Below are 23,700 nucleotides of genomic sequence, written 5' to 3' on the forward strand. Positions count from 1 at the left end.
ATAGTTGGGGCCTACTGAGGCTGGCATATACACATACAATTAATTTTTTGGGTTGCTGTGAGTGTTCTGGGCTGTATGGCCATGTTTCAGAAGCATTATCTCATCTGAGGATGCCTGCCATAGATGTGGGTGAAACATCAGGAGATAATGCTTCTGGAACATGGCAATACAGCCCAGAAAACTTACAGCAATCCAGTGATTCCAGCCAGGAAAGCCTTCAACAACTCATTGTTTCATTTATTTTGTTATTACATGCCTTCACATCAACTCATACTTACGATAACCTTGCTGTAGAATTTTATAGGCATTATTTATTCAATGGAAGTGTCACAGCTGTCCTTTAGGGTTCAGAGAGTCCCATTTGCCCAAGGTAATCCAGTAGATTTCTGTGATTGAGTGCAGATTCAAATTCTGATCTCCCAAAGTTCTATGCTAATACTGAAATCACTGCACTATGTGCAACCACTTCAACACTATCAATTGACAGAGGTGTATTGCTGTAAGATCAAACATCATTTGCTATGACATCAAACACAGCCTTAAAACCATGCCAGATACATCAAAAAAAGGGGGCCATTTCACAGCACTATCAGAAAGTGTAGGCATAAAAGGCATGCACTGCAGAAAGGCAGCAGATTTGATGATTTCAGTAACTCAAGCGACTAGACAAATTGGTAATTTAAAACTCTAGCATACAAAAGCAGGAAAGTGAAGAATGCTAAACACCACTAAAGCATAGAAGTAAAATAAAATTCATACTTACCGGCTGAGGCTGTTCTGCAATACAGCAGTTGAAACACAACCAGAATTCACTCATTTTGTTAACAGTTCAAAGTGCAAATACCAAAGTTAGGAGCAAGACACAAAGCTCCAAATATGTAAGATGGTATCAGTCAATGTTTCAGTGTTCAGGAATCCCACAGTTGATAAATAAAATGTTGTCTTTACAACTCCAGTCTTTTACAATACCATTCAAGTTTGCAACAAGTAGTGGTCCTCTTTTTCTTTTTACTCTCGGGACAGCACCCCTGGCATCACAAAAACTGCTCTTCTTCAGTTATTAGTTTCCAAGTAGATAGTAACCTGGGAAAAAGAAAAATGACAATGTATGTCACTGTATGTAGCACAACATCTGAAACAACTGGTTAAAATCCCAATGTTACATACTCTATTCACAGAATATTCTAGGTTTGACATTAGTTTCGCTTATCCGATATAAACAGGCCGGCAGAATGTCGGATAAATGAAATTTTCCGATAGTAATCTCCTACTGTTACTTGTCCAATGTGGCGCTAGACACCTAGAATACTAAAAACAAGGAGTCAAAAGGGTTAAGGCAAGGCAATGCCTCGGGGCTAGAGCGGCACAGCAGGAAGTGCCCTGATGTGGAAAAGGACCATGGAAATCACAGAGTGAAGGAGGGAGGACGCTTCCACTTCCAGTCCTGCCTCTTTTCCTCCTCCTCGTCTTGCCTTTTTCACATATTGGAAATGGAGAGAGAGTTGGAGAGCACTTTTTTAATTGAAGGGGGAATGCTGGAGGAAAAGGGGGCACCGGATAAGATGGAATGTCGGATAAGCGAAGGTCAGATAAACGAGACTCTACTGTATACGTCAGACCATACAATCTTCATGCTTTTGCTTCAATGCAATTAGTAGGGAATACATTTCAACATCCAGAGAACCAAAGTGCACATTTCACTGTATTTTTACTGCTCTTTCGTTTTTCGTAAGATTTTCTATAATGCGCCCCCAAATAGGATTTTCCATATGTGGATTTTCTATATTTTGTTACAGTGTGATAGAATAATTAATTCCTCCCAGCTCTTGAGAAGTAATTTTAATCCCTTAACCTGTTAAAGTTTTGAAAGGGCCCACTCCCCCCTTTTCCTCCATCACCATCATTTGCTTGCCTGTTAAAATAATGCAGCCTTCTTGAAGTGTGTTGGTGGTATTTGAGCTCATGGGCTGCCAGACTAACATAATATAACTACTTTCACCCTGCTGCTCTAAGTAGTAGTATTTTCAAAATGGAAAAATGATATTTGAAGTATGAACTGTTACCTTAAAAGGTTTTAAGCTCCTGGAGTGGAAAAATGACACACATAAGATTTTGTCCATTCTTTCGCGAAACTGAAAGGCTAGTTAATCTCTAACCTGAAATCATATAACTCTGAAAGGGTAATAAGTGTTATCCTCCCAGTGCTTTCACTTCAGTCATTTATATTACCTATTTTCCCATGCTTATCCTTGTAAATCAATCTTGAAAAATATTACACTGAAAGATACGGAACCTTATTATGCACATTTAGAAGCCTTTGTGATCCTATCATTTCTTCCAGTGCTGAATGTTAATAGTTCTGTACCTATTACATGGGGGTCCAGGACTATTAACATTCGGGGGGGGGGGGGGGGGGCATTAAAACAGGTACCGGGGGGGGGGGGGAGAATGAAAACAAAAAGGTACTTCTGCATACTTGGTGAACTCCCAGGTATGCTGGAATGTATGATCGTAGTTTGCAAATTAAACATTAACTACCACCAACAGGAACTCTGTTTAGTCACTACAGCATACAGATGACAGTTGAACATGAAATGTTGGAGATATCAGTTACAGTAGAAGATGGTGGTTTGAGTTCACCAGCACTAACTTGGATGGGTCATGGGATCTGGCAAATATGTACCATGATAGTGGGAGGGAAACTTCTTCTTAGCAAAAGGTTAAATTGCATGAAGCAACTTTCCTAATTTCTCCTTAAATATATACACTCATTTTTAGATTTTGAGCTGTCAGATAGCCCTAAACCTGCTCTCTTTAGCACAATATATCACAGTAGGAGGACATTTCATGAGGATGAGAAAGAAAAATTGTTCCTCCGCTTTCCTTTTTGAAACCATCTCTCATTTCTATGTACTCCAGTGAGCCATGTTATGTATTTTCATTCTGCTTGGCCTTTGAACCAAATCTGTCATTGCTCTCATTCCAATGAAGGCAAGGGACATGGCAGGGAGTTGCACTAGATGGCCTTTGCAACCCTTTCATCTCTAAAATTCTAGGACTCTAACTATAAAGCTGTACTTCCTTGAAATTTCTTTCTCCCTTCTCTCCAATGATCTAGTAGCCATAGTGGCATTTACTAAGGTATACCCTGCTACAATAGCCAGATGGTCATGTGGGGTTCTTCTGACCTACAGCACTTAATACAGTTATATTATATTTAATACAATTATTATATTGATTATTATTGCTAAAGTGGGAAGAAATGTTCTTCATTTCAACAAAAACCTGAATGTAAGTATAACCTTGTTTCTCCACACAAATAGGGAAGAGAGACCTTCTTCTGTGCCTATGCTGCAAAACTTAGAATATCCCCCCCCCCCCCCCCCCAAGCACAGAAGAAATGGGGATAAAACTGGACAAATCTTCTGCCTGATAGTTTCAGAATGCATGCAGTTTTGAAAGCTGGAGAGAATCTGTGTCACAGCAACTGGAGAAAGTGTGTCACACTGTCTGGGGAAGACTGTGTTTCTTTTTCCTATGAGAATGGGACTCATTCTGTTGACCCTGGATGGCAATGGATGTATGTCCCAGTCTATCCTTTGACTGAGCACTGGGTACACTTCAAAAGGCAGAGGTCCAAAGCATACAAATTCAGTGAGGTCAGCCACTTTCTCTTCTTGGCCCAGCTTGTTTGCTTCTGGTGAATAGATCAAAGCTATTGACCACTGAATCAAGAGCCAGAAGTCCTGCCTATCTTTGTATATTTTTCCATTTGGAGATCCCAACACCTGTAGATTGGGCACTCTATTTAAATAAGCCATCAGAAAGGGGATCATGCTAGACTCTCTCTTAAGATCTGGTAAGGGTTGTAAGACAGAATATAGGCAATACCTGCATTACAAAACACCTGACTTACAAATGATTTCTACCACTTCATCACCCTAGAGAACAAATCCACTTTAAATCTGGTTTCTGCCTCCTGCAGAATTCTGGGCTTTGTAGTTTAGTGAGGCTGTTAAAGGCTCCTCCCTAAACTACAAACCCCAGAATCCTGTAGGAGGCAGAATCTGGATTTTAAGTGGATTTTTTCTCTAGTGTAATGAAGCCCCTAGTTAAGCATGGGGGTGAAACTATATGAAGTGAGGGAAATTGAAAGTGAAATTCTCACCTAAAAGGGTTATCATTGGGAAAAGGTGGCTCCACTGAAGCTTTCTCACTAATACTTGTTTCCGTAATATGCCAAAATTTTCAAAAACCCAATTATAACAGGGACAGAAAGTGGTGAAATCTTCTGAACAGGGGCACAGGCAGCAAAACCAACACTACAGCAGGGTTAAGCCTTCCCTAGGCTATCCAAAGCTTTTATATATATGGTTGGAGTTACACTTTAAAATGTTCGTGTTCCGACTCACATACAAATGCAACTTAAGAACAAAGCTACAGAACCTTTTTTGTCTGTAACTTAGGGACTGCCTTTGCAGTTTTTTTTTTTAAAAAAAAAAACAATCTGACCTTTATTCAGCTAGACAAGAACGAGAAGCTAATCAGATCCTTTAAAAGATATTAATATGTAAGGGAGAAACATAAAGAGCTGATTTGTTTTATTGAAATGTTATGAAAGCCAACCGTGATTGGTAATTATGTAGGTTAAGATAAAGGCAAAGCCACAAAGGACTAGATGGAAGTAATACATTTTTTGTTTATTTTTTTCAATTTTTCAATATTTTTTTCTTTTCACTTTTTTCTTTTCTTTTCCCATTTTTCTCCATCTTTCTTTCTCTATATAGGTTTTCCTACTATTTTATTATTTTATTGTTCTCCCACTTTACTTGTAAAAGAAAAGCAGAAAAATATCTTCTCTTCCCCTTTGTGTTCCTCACCCTTGCCCCCCCCCCTCCCTTTACCCTTAATAAAAATAGATTGAAAAAAGAAAAGTCACCTTTGTAAATTCTGGTTATAGTATATGAAAAATCTGATGGCACCCACAAGGCAAGACGGTATCCCTTGCCAGGAAAGCTTTGGCCACACCTCAAACTGTGAAAGCTTGCTAGTTTTATTGAGCTAGATAACGTGTTGCAATAACATACAGATCAAATAACTGAATATTTGTACTGACATCAAAAGATAGGTAATAAACAGTTCCTGAACTCTCACACCAAATTAATATGTACTGTTTTGTGCTAAGATTTTGTTGTTCACCCATTTCTCGAATTAGGTTTTCTGTCTTAAAGTACCGTCATCAGCAGACTTATTAGTGCCCCCACCAAACAGAGGCCTTCCATCTTCAGTAACTTCCTTAAAACTGAATGTACAGGTTAAGCAGCAGTGATTTGTGTCACCTTAATAATATAATGTTGACACCTTTTTTTTAAAAAAATGTATATTTTTGCTTAGTGTATCTTCACAAGAATTAACCAAAAGTACTTTCCCAGGCTTAAAATGTTTTGTTTTGATTTTATTGGGCGGGGGGGGGGGGGGGAGCATGGCAGCAATGCCCCATGCCCCTTACAGGGAACTAGGAAGACATTCTGGGGCAAGTACATTTTGAAGATTTTCTTCCAAATGTCTTCTGACTCTGAGGAAGCCTCCAGAGTCACATGCAGGTTTCGGGATTTATTTTGCCCATCCTTGTTTTAGAACAGTGGTTCTCAACTTGTGTGTCCCCAGCTATTTTGGCCTACAACTCCTAGAAATCCCAGCCAGTTTACCAGCTGTTGGGATTTCTGGGAGATGAAGGCAAAAACATCTGGGGGCCCATGGGTTGAAAACCACTGTTTTAGAAGATGCTCTTTCTATATAGCAAAGAAAAGTATAGGAAACACTTAATGGTCTAAGCCCAACTAGTAATCTCAACTAGAGTAAACCTATTACATCAATGGGATTTTCATAAGTGCAGATTTACCAGTCAGCAATTGATTTAATTGGACATCCTTTAGATACTATCTATAGAGTTAAACATCGGTAATTTTTTGAAGTGCTGGCTGTCATCACAATCGTCCCCATAATGACACTCTGAAAGAAATTCCAAAATGTAGGCAGTTGTCTCCATCTATCTATATAAAATATATTTAGGTATTAATGGCCTAACAGTGATAGCTCATAACAATTCACTACTGCTGAGAAAATCCATTTCCCCTTCAGCTAAATCAGAGGGCAGTCGAAGAGGGCAGATAATGATATTGTCCCTGTTAATCACAAAGTTGCAGGGCTTCAGTCTTGGGAGCCCTGGCTTCATTGCACCGCTGGCTAGAACCGGAAATCATACAAGAGGTGAAAGCATTCATAAATGTAAGAATTATGATGTAAATTAGAAGATATCTATGAACATTTCAAAGTCATTCTGACCCCAAACAGCCTTCTAATGGCATTAGAGAGCTAAATAGATACTCTGTATATGCATCTAGGCATGGATGCACATAGTTTTTTAATGCTCCAGTTATTCAAATGAAAAATTTAAAAAACCTATAGTGTATTTATCATGTTTTATTCACTATCTGAGATTCTGGAGCAATTTTGAAGTTGTAAGGATAAAAATTAGAAACCAGTCACAAATTTCACATGCATCAGACAGTGCTGCATGTCATCACAATGATGTCATGATGATATTACAGCAGGCATGGGCAAACTTTAGTTCTCCAGGTGCTTTGGACCAGCTGTTAGGAATTCTGGGAGTTGAAGTCCAAAACACCTGGAGGGCTGAAGTTTGCCCATGCTTGTGTTAGAGGCATTATTAAAAAAAACCCGTGAAAGTATGACTTATGGCCACAATGATTGTGGGAAATAACTCCATTTCCCTCCCAACTCCATCGGAAATACAGGTGTCTTGCAATTAAAGAGTTTAAATCATGCCAATAAAAGTTTTTTAATAAACCTAAAATCTTGGAAAAATAGGTATTCGTTTTTACCAAGTATTGATGCATTCTGGTGCAGTGGAATCATACAAAAAGCTTTGAGTGTATTTGCTTGTACACATATATTTTCAGAGTGCTCATGATTATGAACTAGAAAACAATTCTTACTATTCTTTGTGAAGGACTGTAGATTGAGAGGCAGGATCAAGACTGCAATGCTGCATTTTGAGAGAGAAACTGTTTTACAGGCAACACAATACTTGCCTGTCTAGACTTCTCAGCTTAATTGCAGCCCCACTAGATTATCCTCTTAAAACAAGACTGAAGCATAGGTGCAGGAAACCAATACTTTTAATTGGCTCTTTTACTATTACATAATTCAGCAATAGCATTCCAAGTAAAAGAGCAAGCCCTATAATGAATTTCTAATCATATTAGATCTATAACCTTATTAACTGGACTGAAGAATGTATTAACAACTTAAGATTTACAGCCAGTTTAATGCTCACAGCGGGAAATCTTTCTTTATCATCAGCACCCACAACTCTATGAAGTGGAAAGCTGAGGGCCATTATTACCTTTTTTATAAACTGAAGTGCCTCCTACTTCCCTGCTATTTGCCCTTTGCCTGGCTCTTCTCGCTTGCAACTGAGAACTGATACATTTCTGAAAAAGATGAACATTCCTTCTTGTTTTTCTCTCATACATAGGATTTCAGTGACACACTCTCTCCCCCATGACATTGGCTGCATTGTGCCTTCAGGTCTTAAAAACAGGTCTTAAAAACTGTTTCACTTTTAGGGATATATCTTCCTTCCTTTGTTCAGTGGAAAGGAGGGCATCATGAGTTACAGCACTGGGTGACATCAGCCCTAGAGATACAATGGGGAATGGGGGGGGGGGGGTACTGCATTCATACCCTGCCCCCCTTCACATCATCCAGGATTTCTGGGTCAGGAGCATCCTAGGCCTTGAGATTTTATGGTCAAACCAAGATCAACATCCTGTTGTCATCACAGACCGCCAGAACGTTGGATAAGCGAAAAAGGTGGACAATAAGGAGGGATTAAGGAATGAACCTATTAAATGTCAAATTATGTTACGATTTTACAAATTAAGCACCAAAACATCATGTTTTACAACAAATGACCAGAAAAAGCAGTTCAATACATGGTAACATTATGCAGTAATTACTGTATTTACGAATTTAGCACCAAAACATCACAATGCATTGAAACAGCTGTGGATCTGGGTGGGAGGCAGACTGAGTTGGATAATACAGAATGCTGGAAGAGTGAAGGTTGGATAAGCGAGACTCTACTGTAGCATTAAAGACACAGTAAACGTCAGCCACAGTTGCTTAAATCACATCAATCAGATTAAAACAGAGTCTACCAAATGGGAAAATATTTCACTGGTTCAAATTTAAGTTTTATAAGCTGTTTGAACAACATACAGGCTTTGTAGTCAAACCTAAAGAGAAAACAAAACAAAACAAAAAACTATTCTATGTAAAACCAATATCTTTCCAAACTTTGTTTTTCATAATTTGCTCTCATTAACCAGTGCTCCCCATCGACACTCTTTGTTTGCTTCCTAGCTTTTTTCTTTCACAGTCAAGTTGAGGAATCCCTGTTCACCTTCAAAGTAACTATAACAATCCTACTAACAATAACCAAAAATCTGGAGAAGGAGAGGGAGACAAATGATGGCAACCACAATGCAGCAAAAAAAAAAGAAAAGAAGAAGAAGTCATAATCAGGACAAACCTATATGCACATGTTTCTTCACAAGTAAATTCGATGGAGTTTAACATTACTTACAATTTTAAAATGCCAAGAATGAATATATCCCAGTCAGGGTATGAAGGTGGGTGGGAATAATATGAATGTAGTTTGGAGAAGTGACACAGAAGAAGATATGGGATTAGAGAGAGAGAGAGAAAAGAATGGGGAAGGAAAGAGAAGACAGATTTAGATATGAGAATTAGAGATAGAGAGACATGGAAAGGTATAACTATGTATTGACTCTGTGCATTACTATTGTGATTTCTTCTGTCAAGATAGCTTTAAAAAGTTCTGCCTTCGCACACAAAGCCCACTTTCTCCATATATGGCCCTAAAGAGAAAGAGTACTGCAATAGAGGCAGTACCAGGCTGTGACCCCAAGAAGAGTTTAAATTTCACACAGCAATTCATACTGAAACTATCAAACATTACATTATGTTTCAGACAAAAAGACAATGATGAACAACATGTTGAATCACACCGACCAAGTGATGTCCTGAAGAATGAGAATATCATGCCTGATCATTGATAACACTAAGCAACACAAGTTATATATTTAATTTCATAATTAGTTCTATCATAAAAACACAGGAGAAGTTTATTGAAATGCAAAAACTTTGTTTTTGCAGGACAGCCTGCAGCATCTTTTCTTATAGCTTTTTCAATTACTATCTCACGGAATCTCAACCAATTCAATGTAGTTTGTGGCAGCCACAAAATAAAGTGGCTGCCACATTTGTTAAATGTGCAGTACTATATTTAAAGTAAGTACTGCACAATTAAAGAGGAAAATAACACTTTCAAACCAGGAACAGAAATTTTAAAATATAATTCACAGGACAACATACACATAAGTTGAACACTTAGAAAGGACAACCAGACTCATTTAGGATATCTGCCTCTCAAAAAGGATGTATAAATGGAGTATATCTGTTGAGCATACGGTAACTGCTAGTGCTTCCACACTACAAAACTACAACAGTTTAACATTCACAGCTACATCTATTGGAAAGCTGGAGCTAATGGTTTGGTGTAGTGCTTAGAGTTATTTGGCAGAGGACTCTAAACATTATCCCTCAACAAAATATAAATCCCAGACTTTCATAAATTCAGCCCTAGACATTAAAGTAGGACCAAACTGCTGTAACTCTTCACTGTGGAAACTGTCAAAGGCAGGAGACCAACCTGTACAGCCTCTTTGTCACAACATCTCATAGCCTCTTGGCTGCTATTATCCTCCAAACTCAGTTGGGGTGCTTCTTTCTCAATCCCTGCAAGCTAGACAGGCTAGGTCAGGTTCCCTTCATTTTAAACTCCTTATGCAGACTTAATAAACATGAATTTTAAATGCATTTCTTTGGCTTAATCTCTTTGTGTATTTTAATATGTGTATTTGTGGTGATTTTGCTATGCTTATGTGTTGTAATTGTTCTGTAACCTGCTTCGAGCCATGAGAACAGGTGAGCAAGAAAATAATAATAATAATTGCCTTACCTGCTGCCAATTGGTACAATAACTTAGTATAGCACTTTACGGCGCCTGCCTCTCTTGCTGCTAAATTGAACTAGCACTTAATCCCCCATCCCTCCATGCTGCACTTTAGTTAACATTTAGAGCCAGACTTGGGTACCTGGTTGCACTTTAAGATCTTGCACTTTATGAACTGCCTCTGTGGCATAAAGCTGTGACGCCTACTGTGTTTGCACTTTAAGACTCTTGCACTTTATGAACTGTTCGCAGCTGCGACGCATACTGCACCTTGCTACTGTCAGTCTTAGTGAAGTATTCCATCATTACCCATGCGGTACCCTATCCACCTAGTTGTACTGTCCTTGGTATTAGTGACTTGTGGAAGGGGCAAGGGACGAAGCGGGCTGGAGGCGGTGAGTAACAATAAGGGGGGGAGGGGGGAGAAAGAGAATGGAGAAAGTTGGCAAGAAAAAACTCCAACAAACCAAACAACCATTAATGGAACAGAAATTGAGACCATGGATTTGGATTGCGGCATGGAGGAGGGGAGGTGTTCCACTAGCCGAGGGGCCCCCATAGAAGTCGTGGTGGGGAAGGGGAGATGCGGGAAAAGGAGACCACAAATTCGGCCTAATTCGGATCGCATATCTACATTAATAATCCCAAACCGGTCTCCTATGGTAAATTGGTGTAACCAGGTTGGCGGTCCCTCCGGATTGAAGGTGGTGCTGTTGAACGCCAGATCTGTCAACGGAAAAACGACCTTTATCCAGGACTTAATCCTGGATGAGCGGGCAGATCTGGCGTGCATCACGGAGACCTGGTTGGATGAAGCTGGAGGTGTGAATTTAACTCAGCTTTGTCCCCCAGGGTTCTCCGTGCAGCATCAACCGAGATCCGGGGGGCGGGGAGGCGGGGTCGCAGTGGTCTATAGGGATTCCATCCATCTGACCAGGAGTCCCATCCCGCAGTCAACAAATTTTGAATGCGTCCACCTGAGGGTGGGTGACTGGGAGAGAATAGGGATTCTGCTAGTGTACCATCCACCTCGCTGCACTACAGTCTCCCTACCTGAGCTAGCGGGGGTGGTCTCGAGCCTGGCGTTGGAGTCTCAATGGCTTCTTGTGCTGGGAGACTTCAATATCCACGCCGAGACGGCCCTCACAGGAGCGGCTCAGGACTTCATGTCTGCCATGGCAACCATGGGGCTGTCCCAACAAATATCTGCCCCCACCCACTGTGCTGGACATACATTGGACCTAGTTTTCTGCCAGGGATGGGAGCAAGGTGGCGGTATTGAGGAGTTGACTATCTCTCCGTTGCCATGGACCGACCATTTCCTGGTCAGATTTAGGCTCACTGCGCCCCCCAACCTCTGCAAAGGTGGAGAACCCATTAAGTTGGTCCGCCCCAGGAGGCTTATGGATCCGGATGGATTCCTGAAGGCTCTTGGGGATTTTCCCGCCACCTCGGTAGGTCACCCTGTCGATGCCTTGGTCGCTCTCTGGAATGGAGAGATGGCCAGGGCAATTGACACGATCGCTCCAGAACGTCCCCTTTCAAGTAGCCGAGCTAAACCAGCTCCTTGGTTTACTGAGGAGTTGGCAGTGATGAAGCGAAGGAAGAGAGAGCACGGTTTGTGTCCTTTCTAAGGGCATATGCCGCGGCAATAAAAGCCGCAAAGAAAACCTTCTTCGCGGCTACTATTGCGTCTGCAAGGAACCGTCCGGCGGAGTTGTTCCAGATTGTCAGAGGTCTTTTAACTCCCGCCACCTCAGGCAGGAGCCCTGACAATTCGGCCTCACGCTGTGAAGCATTTGCTCGGTTCTTTGCAGACAAAGTCGCTTTGATCTGTTCTGGTCTGGACACCATATTAAATGCAGTCTCCGAGGATGTGACACGAGCACCTGCTTGTCCTATTTTGATGGATTCGTTTCAATTGGTGAAACCCGAGGATGTGGACAAGATACTTGGAGGAATGAGGCCTACTACGTCCATCCTAGACCCCTGCCCATCCTGGCTTCTGAAGGAGGCCAGAGGGGGATTGGCTGAGTGGGTAACGGTGGTGGTTAACGCCTCCCTTCGGGAAGGCGAGATTCCAGCGAGCTTAAAACAAGCTATTATAAAACCGCTGTTGAAAAAATCATCACTGGACCCCACTAAATTTGACAACTTTCGGCCTGTTTCCAATCTCCCCTTTTTGGGCAAAGTCATGGAAAGCATGGTGGCCTCACAACTCCAGGTATTCTTGAGAGACACGGATTATCTGGATTCGGCACAGTCTGGTTTCAGACCGGGACATGGAACTGAGACGGTCTTGGTCGCCTTAGTGGATGATCTGTGCCAGGAGCTAGACAGAGGGAGTGTGTCCCTGTTGGTGCTCCTGGACCTCTCAGCGGCCTTCGATACTGTCGACCACGGTATCCTTCTGGGGCGTCTTGCGGAAATGGGCCTTGGGGGCACTGTTCTGCAGTGGCTCCGGTCATTTCTGGAGGGCCGCACCCAGAAGGTGTTATTGGGGGACCCCTGTTCAACGCCACAGCCTTTGACTTGTGGGGTTCCACAGGGCTCTATACTGTCCCCCATGCTGTTTAACATCTACATGAAGCCGCTGGGTGAGATCATCCGGAGTTTCGGGGTGCGGTGTCATCTGTACGCAGATGATGTCCAACTCTGTCACTCCTTCCCACTTGCTACTAAGGAGGCTGTCGAGGTCCTGAACCGGTGCCTGGCCGCTGTAATGGTCTGGATGAGGGCGAACAAATTGAAATTGAATCCAGACAAGACAGAGGTACTCCTGGTCAGTCGCAAGGCCGAACAGGGTATAGGGTTACAGCCTGTGCTGGATGGGGTCGCACTCCCCTTGAAGGCGCAGGTTCGCAGCTTGGGTGTGATCCTGGATTCATCGTTGAGCCTGGACCCCCAGGTTTCAGCGGTGACCAGGGGAGCATTTGCACAGCTCAGGCTCGTGCGCCAGCTGTGCCCGTACCTCGGGAAGTCTGACTTGGCCACGGCAGTACACGCTCTGGTCACATCCCGCCTTGACTACTGCAACGCTCTCTACGTGGGGCTGCCCTTGAAGACGGCCCGGAAGCTCCAGCTAGTCCAGCGCATGGCAGCCATGTTACTAACGGGAGCAGGACGCAGGGAGCATACAACGCCCTTGTTGTTCCAGCTCCACTGGCTGCCGATCTGCTACCGGGCCCAATTCAAGGTGCTGGTGTTGGCCTACAAAGCCCTAAACGGTTCCAGCCCAAAATACCTGTCTGACCGCATCTCGGCCTATGAGCCCACGAGGACTTTGAGATCGTCTGGGGAGGCCCTTCTCTCGATCCCGCTTGCCTCACAGGCACGCCTGGTGGGGACGAGGGATAGGGCCTTCTCGGTGGTGGCCCCCCGGCTGTGGAACACCCTCCCTGTAGACATCAGACAGGCGCCCTCCCTTATGACATTCCGCAAGAGACTAAAGACGTGGTTGTTTGAGAAGGCGTTTGACTAAGTGCTACAACAATTGTCAATGACGATTGGAACGGAACATGGATAACGAGATCGGATTGTGATTCTATGATGAGACGTCGCGAATGATTTAGTGTAATTGTATTATTGATAGTGATGTTGTTATTGTTGTTTGTGATATTGCTTATATTGTAAATTGTTTTTATATGTTGTACACCGCCGTGAGTCGCCCTAGGGCTGAGAACGGCGGTCTACAAATGCAGTAAATAAATAAATAATAATAATAATAATAATAATAATAATAATAATAATAATAATAATAATGCTCTGGGACTTACGAATTCAGACTGACAGAGTTTTGGAGCAAAATATTCCTGATCTCACGATAGTGTTAAAAAACAAAGTATGGATTGTTGATGTTGCAATCCCAGGCAACAGGAGGATTGAAGAGAAACAACTGGAAAAGCTGACAAGATATGAGGATTTAAAGATCAAACTGCAAAGACTCTGGCACAAGCCAGTCAAGGTGGTCCCAGTGGTGATCGGCAATGCCTAGTGACCTAAAACTAAAACATAATCAGCACTGACAAAATTACCATCTGTCAGCTGTAAAAGGCCACCCTACTTGGATCTGCACGTATTATTCACCGATACATCTCACAGTCCTAGACACTTGGGAAGTGTCCAATGTGTGATCCAATACAACAGCCAGCATCGTGATCTTGTTTGCTGTGTACTAATCTTGTTGTGCTTATAATAATAATAATAATAATAATAATAATAATAATAATAATAATTTGTATGAATGAAAATGTTGCCTCTCAAGAACAATTCTTTTTACTCCTAAATCAAACCTCTCACTGAATTATCAAAATGTAGAAGGCGTATTTTCAATGGAAAAAGTGACTTGGGAGTTAAAAATATAAGCAGGAAGAAGGGAAAGCACTGCTGATGACTAAATGAATAGAACAAGGATAATTTTAGAATATCATCGGAAGTTCACTTTGTTTTATTTTATTAAACTGTTATTATAACTCAAAATAAGAATGTAGAAATTGTCAAGGCAGATCCCTGGCAGAAATTGTTCTAATCTCACATCTCTCAGTTTTGAATAAAATGCTGGAACAAAATAATGTATGTAAATTCTTCAGAAACTGACATCCAACAAAAGCAACTCCCCATTTTCAAAATTTCAAAGGACCCACTTTAAGAATCAACCTCTCTTGCCTTTTTGCTGCTTCATGTTTTTGCTGCAACTTCAAACAGGAAATGTGGTAACTGGTCCATCTCAGTATTGGGAGGAAGAGATAACATGTACAGAAAACCAAAAAGGAAGGAGGACTGCAGGTGCCCATGCACAGTTTGAAATTAAGGGTTCTAGCTGTCAGAGCTTAGACAATACACTGTTTTCAGAAAGGAAAAAAAAAATAGAAGGGAGGAAAGAAGCAAACAAGTAATTGTCCTGGAAGGAAAGACAAGCAGCTTGTTTGAACCTGCCAGCTACATTATGGTGGATCTCTAACATCCTTAACACACACTGTTGTAGAAACCATGTCTTAATTTATGTCTAGACAAAAGGAGATGCAATCTTTTGGATGTGATGAGAGGATATCTGTGCTTTTCTCAAAAACTGTGCCTCAATATCTTAGGGAAACGAGTTGGGAAGACCAGCATGTTTCCGGGATTTCTAGAAGTCCCCTCCTCCCCCCAAATCCACTTTTAAAGTATACTTAAGAGTGTAGAGGACAGCCTTTCAAATAGCATGTAGTTTTTATTTATTTTGGTTTAGTAATTCTGATGGGGATAGGTCAGGAATCAACATCATCCATAGCTTCAAGAAAATTAACTCATAAGCATTCATCAATTGGGGGGAGGGGGTTACATAGCCCACTTGTCAAAGCATTACAAAAATATAATTTAGAATAGACAACGTTGCTTGGCAGCTCTAGCCAGAATAGCAAATGGAGAGAAATGTTCATAGGCGCAGCCCAACCATATCTGGTGGGCCTCATAATTCCCATTCTTATCATAGAGCAAATAAAAGAGGGGAAGATGTGCTTATGACAGTGTTTGCACACTGAAAGTTGGGGAAATTTCACATTTATTAGGTGAATATTCTTGCAAAGCAGAAGAGACCCAAAATGGGAAGCTGAATGTTTAAAGTCTAAGAGAGCTACGCAAAGTTTACTGAATTTATATATCACATTTTCCCTGAATGGGATTCAAAGCAACTTACAAAATGAATTAAAACAGAACATCTAAAATAATAGAAGTATAACAGTTTCAAAAAGTTAATCCATACGTCTCATTAAAACTCTACTTTTTTAAAAAATAAGAATTTAAAGTTGTGGTTGGATTGCTACTTAGACAGCCTTCAGCAGAAGTGAAACCTTCCAAAAATTTATCTCTTTTGAACACATCTTGCCAACAACAATTTGTTATAGGGTCATCATAGGGTTGCCATGAGTCAGAAAATGACTTAAAGGCACACAACATTACCACATTATTTTACTTGATGGAGTCTGCATGCAACAACAAGCCTTCCACAGGGCAAACCTTTGTGCATGTGGTAGTATCTTAAATCAGGGGTCTTCAAAATTTTTAAACAGAGGGCCAGTTTACAGTCTCTCAGGCTGTTGGGGGGCCGGCCTATAGTTTGAAAAAAAAGGAACAAATTCCTACGCACACTGCACATATCTTATTCATAGTGCAAAAAATATTAAAAACAATACAAAATTTAAAATGAAGAATAATTTTAATCCACACAAACTTGCCAGTATTTCAATGGGAAGTGTGGCCCTGCTTTTGGCTGATGAGATAGTCAGGATAATTAGGATTGTTGTTATTGTGTACCTTCAAGTTGGTTCAGACACTGGGTGACTAAGTTGAAAATTTAGGATGGGGGCCAGGTAAATGACCTTACAGGGCTGCAACTTGCCCGTGAGTCTTAGTTTGGAGACCCCTGCCCTAAATCCTAGACCCAATTTACAATCATCCATACTACATTACCCATTTGCATTGAATCTATGGTTATGGTATGAAGCTGCCATGTTGACTCGGAATAAAAACCCCCAGCACCAACTGCCGCTCTGGGCCAGAGTGAAGAGAGAGGAGGGCAGAGGACAGTTCCACCTTGCCTCCTGTGCTATGTTAACAATATAATATAATGTAATACAATATATTGTATATACATATAATATTTATAATATTATAATGTAATGCAATATAATACTAATAATATATTATAATTATATACTTATATTACATGTAATATTACTAATAATATTACAATATAATGGTATAATACAATATAGTAATATTTAATACTGATATAGTACTATGCTAATAATATAATATATTGTATGTATATATATTTTGTTAGCCGCTCTGAGTCCCCTTCAGGGTGAGAAGGGTGGCATATAAATGTCATAATTAAATAAATAAATCTGTTTGGTCAGAATCATTACCAAAAGTCAAGAGAAATTCCATTTGCTGCATTTTTATTTATGCTAAACATTGAAATAACAGAATGTGATTTTTTGTGTGTCAGGAGTAGCTTGAGAAACTGCAAGTCACTTTTGGTGTGAGAGAATTGGCTATCTGCAAGGACGTTATCCAGGGGACGCGGGAAGTTTTGATGTTTACCATTCTTGTGGGAGGATTCTCTCATGTCCCCACATGGGGAGCTGGAGCTGACAGAGGGAGCTCATCCGTGCTCACCCGAGACTCAAACCTCTGACCTGTTGGTCTTCAGTCCTGCTGGCACAAGGGTTTAACCCATTGTGCCACCGGGGACTCCACAAAACGTGATGGGACTCCTTTTTAATAGGCATGTACAGGGTTATGTTATGAAGCTGCCATGCTGACTCGGAATAAAACCTTAACAAACTCTATTGGACCTTGTGCAATGCATATACCTAACTGGAAATGATTAATTTGTCAGATAACAGGAAACATGAACTTTTAATATGAACGACATCCTCTGAAGCAGCTTCGGTTGATCCTTCCAAATGTACTGGAATGCCAGACAGCATGATCAATAACTGGAGTTGTATTTTACTACATCTGCAGTATTTTATTAGCTGAATATTCACACTATGCCTTCAGCACATCCTGAGGACAGATTCTGCAAAATCCCCATAACACTCTTAGAAATAAGCAGAGGACATTTAACATTATGTCCTTCTCTGGTCTTTTGATGATGTAACAAGGAGGATGATTCTAGGATTATTTAAACCTTCATGGGCTCAGAAAGGAGTTAACTAAGTATTGGCATGGCACGTGTATTTCCTTCTGTCAATTATCTACTTTTTACTTTGTTATCTTTTAACTCCAAAAGAGCTAAACCTGCTAGAAATGTGGCTACATTATTGCTTTAGTCATAAAAAGGATGAAGGAAGGGGGAGACAAATGGGGCAGTACCTTCAAGAATGGTTTTACTTTTGCATGAATGTTTGTGGATTAAGTATTTGTTTTTGCATCTTCCATTAAGTATTCTGGATTTTATGACTTCATTTACATGTCATGCACATATTTTGATTTCCTATGTGATATCAATGATAAATTTACTTACAGACTTCCATTCAGAGAGCTTCAGGTTGAAGGCTGCTGCTCTACATTTTAGTATTTAGTTCAAATAATCTGACAGGCACATTTGTTATCTTTCTGGAACTAGATAAGGTCTTATAGTTTTACATTGTTTGATCTTCTTACAAGGAAACAGAGGACGCAGGCACTTGTCTTTAGGGTATTATTTCTATGGATGGATTTACATGTCTCTCGGGGCAAGGATGTTAAATATCTGATTCTCTGTTTGAGATAAGCAAACTGCTAGAGATGATGTGCTAATCCTTATGTATTTTCCTTCCTCTCTAATACTAGCAACACATACTCCAATGCTAGAAAATTTAAAACTGTCAACACATTCCTAATAGGCCTTAATAGTACTTAATCCAAAATTCTCTATCAACTCATTACATACTCACAGAGTTTACCAGCTTGTGATGGTTTAGTTTCAAACACAAACCTTCTGCACACTTTATTACCCCTTCCACAATGGGGTCATTTTCTCCGTGCATCGGACAAAGCAAGTGACTAGTGGTAGGCAACATTTGCAACATCCCTTTTGTGAGTCTGTACATTTTCAATTCGTCTCTTGACCCAGGGGTTTCTTAAGTCAAGGGATCCTCAAAGGTGGATTGCTACTGCCTTCCTCTGAAATATAGTATTGAGTATCTGGTATTCCTTGGTGTTTATTTTAACTGTTTATTTTAATACAATTAATATTTAATTCTATTTTAATGTTTGTATATTTTTAGATTTTAATTTGTATTGCATTTGGTTTTACTGTAAACTGCTTTGAGTCTCTTGTAGAAAGAGAAAATGGGGTATAAATAAACATAGTAGTAGTAGTGGTAACAACAATAATGATTATTATTGGTGGCTTTCCGTTAATCTTACACTATCCATCCACAAGATATTTTGTATATTACTGCCAGATAGGAACTTTTATATGGAAATCGTATCTCCAGAAATGCAGGACTCACTTGAACAATGAAAATGACATGCCCTGCATAGCAAGATTTTTCCTCAGGTTGGTTCATGGAAAAGCCCAGAACCAGGCATTTGAATACTTTCCCCAAAACTTTTAAAGAAGTAGCTTGCATGGATGCACATGTATAACCACTGAATCTATGTAGAAAGTTCATCTTACCTATTGTTATTTTACAGGCTCAGGCCCATGAAATTATTTTAGTTTCTATTACTATGTATTTAGCCAAATTTGTTTTGTTTGGGAACAGCCTTGGATCCCTCATCAATAGAAAGACAGAATGAAAATATAATAACCAAATAAACAGGTATTGGCTTCCATGTTGATTCACACTATGTAAGTGTATCCATATGTAAGAGAACAGCACATACACACGCATGCACACACACACACACACAAACTTCCACAAGGTTCAAATGTATTTAATGGTTATTGCAGTTGCTGAGGTATCATATGGAGATAGTTTTATTCGCGGCTGGGGTTGGTAAGAATAATAAATAAATTGAGCTTCTATGTTAATCTCTGCCATTTCAACTCACCTAAGCCTGATAGTTATTTTAAGGGGGTTTTGTGTATGTGTGTGTCAGGAGTGACTCGAGAAACTGCAAGATGCTTCTGGTGTGAGAGAATTGGCCATCTGCAAGGACATTACACAGGGGGTGCCCAGATGTTTTACCATCTTGTGAGAGGCTTCTTTCATGTCCCCGCATAGGAAGCTGGAGCTGACAGATGGGAGATCACTCCACTCCCTGGATTTGAACCCTGCCGGCACAAGGGTTTAACCCATTGCGCCACTGGGGACTCCAAAACTGGGGTGAATTTAAATTAAAGCTGTATCCCAGCTTCACTGAACAGTATCCGTGTCCTGGGCTGACCATTTTAGTGCTATTCATCCCTGTCCTGGGCTGACTATTTTAGTGTTATTGCTTTAATCCAAATGGAAACCATGGTGTTACACCTGTGTCCACCTATTCACCATATTGGTCCAGTCACATGACCACACATCCCACCACATCTGCACATTTTCCCTTAATCACATAGCTCTTCTCTCTCTTTTCATCATTCTGATTGCCCACTTCCATTTCTATTAAAGTGAAGCTGGTAAAGCAAGGACAGGTGAAAACTTACCTAACAACCTGACTGCATACAAACACTTTTTTAAAAAAGGCAACATGACTTTTTCAGGCACTGATACAAGCAAGAGAATTATTTCCATTATATGAATGATCAGGTGACCTAAGGAAGTGTTTATGTCAAAACCACCTTCCAACATGATACCAAGTCAATGCTCAAACCATACATTTTTTTATATTAAAAAAAACCAAAACCAGTGGATTAAACCAGAAGTTTTTCAAAGGTCACACCTTAAAGCCCTCAAAAGTGTTTTCACACTGGAATAAGAGGAACCTCATGTGTTTCAACAGGATTGAGATTACGGTAATGAAATATTTCTTCACCTGTGTATGTTGTGCCTTAGTTCTTTCTCTACATAACAATATAGCACTTTCCTGGAAGTCAAGTCAGAAGGTGAGAAAATCTGGAAATTAGCTGATGGAAATAACGCACACATTATGCCATATCTTCTATGATCCTCCACCAAGGACATTATAAAAAAGCCAGATTTAACTGGCAGGCTGTACAACTTGGCCTTGCACCCACACGTGTGCCTCCTTCCAGGCTTATCATTATTACTTGACGAAAGCGAACTCCTGCTGCCCTGGCCATAATAGACACAATTCATCCTCATTTTAAAAAGATGTATAAGTTTATCAGTTTTAAAATGTCTACAAATTAAAATGACATTCTGCTTTCACAGAATACCGTTGTGCTGCAGTTACTCCCACACCACTTCCTCTTGCAGCTAACAGGGCATATGACTATTTAAGGTCTGGTAAGTAATGTGGTTATTTTTGGATTTTCTGTGCTTTGTGAGTGTTACAGCACTCAGCACAACCCAAGGAGACTGTCTGATATGCACTCTCTATAAAATAAGATGCTTCTCCCCACTCCACTTTGTGGCCGCATATTTGCTTACACATGATGGAAACATTTTATGCTACAAAACAATATTAATAATCAAATAATTCCACTAACATAATTTTTGAAGTGGATTGTTAACTCTAGTTTCTTCTCCCAACTGCATAATCTTCATTAAAATAGTTTCTTTTTTATTGCTGTGCATAATTTATACAGAAGTAAAGGTACTATAAGAAGATTCCACCTATTTACCGGAGCAGCCTAGAGGTTAAGGTTTGGGTGAAATTCACCAATTCAAATATACAAAGAGGTTCTTTTTATTTCCAGCTCAAATTTCAGAATTGCACATATATATGGGAGCCAACATGGAATCGTGGGTTGAATGTTGGACCAAGAGGGAAGAAGCATTAATGAAATTTGATATTACTTTAACTGCTATGGTTCTGTGCTATGGAATCATGGGAGCTGCAGTTTGGTGAGGCACTAGTAGTCTTTAGCAGAGAAAGCTAAAGAGCTTGTAAAATTACAACTTCCATAATTCATAGCATTAGGCATGGCAGATAATGTCAGGATTCATTAATATGATAATGTAGATCAGGCATACCTGTGGCCCTCCAGGTGTTTTGAACATCAGCTCCCACAATTCTTGATAATTGAACAAGCTGGCTAGGCTTCTGGGAGTTGGATACCCAAACACCTAGAGAGCCTCAGGTTGTGCATGCTTAGTGTAGACCAGGGTTTAAATCTCCATTTGGTCATGGAAACCCACTGGGTGACCTCGAGCAATGGGGTGGCAACCCACCCCTTAATAAACTTTGCCAAGAAACCCTCTGAAACGTTTATTTTAGGGTTACTGTAACTTAGGAATGACTTGAAGGCACACAGCAAGAGCAACAGTAAATGTATACATCTGGCATCCATTATTTAAGTATTATTTAAGTATTATTTAAGTGGGTATTATTTAAGTGGGGTGTGACATACTTTTTTTTGTTAAGGGTCACTTTGCTTTGGGAGGATCAGTGAAAGATTATAGTAAGACGGAACACCTCTTTTATTTGAAAGTTCATGAATACGCAGCAGGAATACTGTAACTGTGATATTTAAGTTTAAAATCTGTATAAAATAATTTCAGCTCTAATGTACATAAACCAACATTGCTTCTGGATATGTACAACTCTGTTAAGAGAATGTTAAGAAAAATAAGTAGGTAGCAAATAATACTTTTCTATGCTTGGTTGGGAGACCCCGGTGGTACATTGGGTTAAACTGCTGAGTTGCTGAACTTGCTGACTGAAAGTTTGGTGGTTCGAATCTGGGGAGCGGGGGGAGCTCCTGCTGTTAGCCGCGGCTTCTGCCAACCTAGCAGTTCGAAAACATGCAAATGTGAGTAGATCAATAGGTACCGCTTTGGCAGAAAGGTAATGGCACTCCATGCAGTCATGCCAGCCACATAACCTTGGAGGTGTCTATGGACAGAGCCGGACATGACTAGACTTAATGTCAAGGGAAAACTATTACCTTTATCTTTATGCTTGGTTGTGAGTTCTGACTAGCATTACAAGAAGTCATAATGTTTAATGTTTTTACAAAGGAAACCTAGCTACTGATTTTAAGAAAATGTTTTCACACACTTCAAGGTTGTGCAGACTATATAAATGGGAGGTAACAGAATAAAAACAAAAATATTATTCTGGCATAATATCAAGTATATTATAAGAGAGGAAACATTAAACTATAAAAAGTACACAAGACAGGAAATCATATGACTTACTCAGTTGTCTGCAAGTAGTTTTCTTGTGTGAAACTACAGCATGAGGAAAGAAAACAGGTGTGGAAAGAAGAGGAAGATGTTTTCAACAGGCTCTACATCTAGCACATCAATAGCATATTTTCCAGAAATCAATGTTATTGCTGAGTGCAGTTTAATGCATTCCTGGTATTATGCATTCATTATTTATATGTAGAAGCAACATGCCTGAAATGCATTACTCTTCAAATAAATGACTGTATCATATTTTGTCTGGTCTTTTTGTTTTTAATCTCAGCTATTAACTGCCAAAAGTCAACCAATTGACAATTTCAAATTGGAACAATGAAGACAGTTTCACAGTTTCTACAAATACTGAAAGAAAATTTGCATTTGTTACAGAACAAAAATAAAGAGTAGTGAATTCAAATTCACATGGCTAAATTGCATTTTATAGCAGGGATCAGCAGAAGGGAGAGAGGAATCTACTGACTGATCTCAAAAGTGATAGGTTGTTTAACATCAAGGAATTCAAACTCACAACAGTTTAAAAATAGTGAAAATAAAATAGCTACTGGTATAATGTCTCCCAAATTAGTTTCCTTTCACTATGGCACTAGCTTTCTGCAAGGCAAGAGACTCTACTAATAGTAACGGAGAAGTGTGTCCCATGTCAGATAGGCTTTTGCTGAGGAGCCAGGCTGAGGGCTTGTCTACACAGGCCAAAAATAATGTAATTACCACAAATGTACCATTGGCAGTCTTCATGACACACAGTAGCTTCTGGTGAGTATCCTAGATATGTTGACTTTACTATGATATTGCCTGACTTTTGACAAAGTTGGCTGATATTCCTGAGGA

The 23,700-nt window shown here is 40.2% G+C and overlaps 1 protein-coding gene across 1 annotated transcript in view; it reads right to left on the minus strand.

Annotated features, from left to right (window-relative positions):
* Nucleotides 1-23,700, minus strand: part of CDC42SE2 (CDC42 small effector 2) — a 94,754-nt gene that overhangs the window by 35,017 nt on the left and 36,037 nt on the right. Inside the window, exon 2 of the mRNA XM_060762014.2 lies at nt 764-1,083. Coding sequence (XP_060617997.1) covers nt 764-817 — 54 coding nt within the window. The 5' untranslated portion in view covers nt 818-1,083. The remainder of the gene's footprint in view (nt 1-763; nt 1,084-23,700) is intronic.

Source organism: Anolis sagrei, chromosome 2 (genome assembly GCF_037176765.1).
Source record: "Anolis sagrei isolate rAnoSag1 chromosome 2, rAnoSag1.mat, whole genome shotgun sequence".
NCBI lineage: Eukaryota > Metazoa > Chordata > Lepidosauria > Squamata > Dactyloidae > Anolis > Anolis sagrei.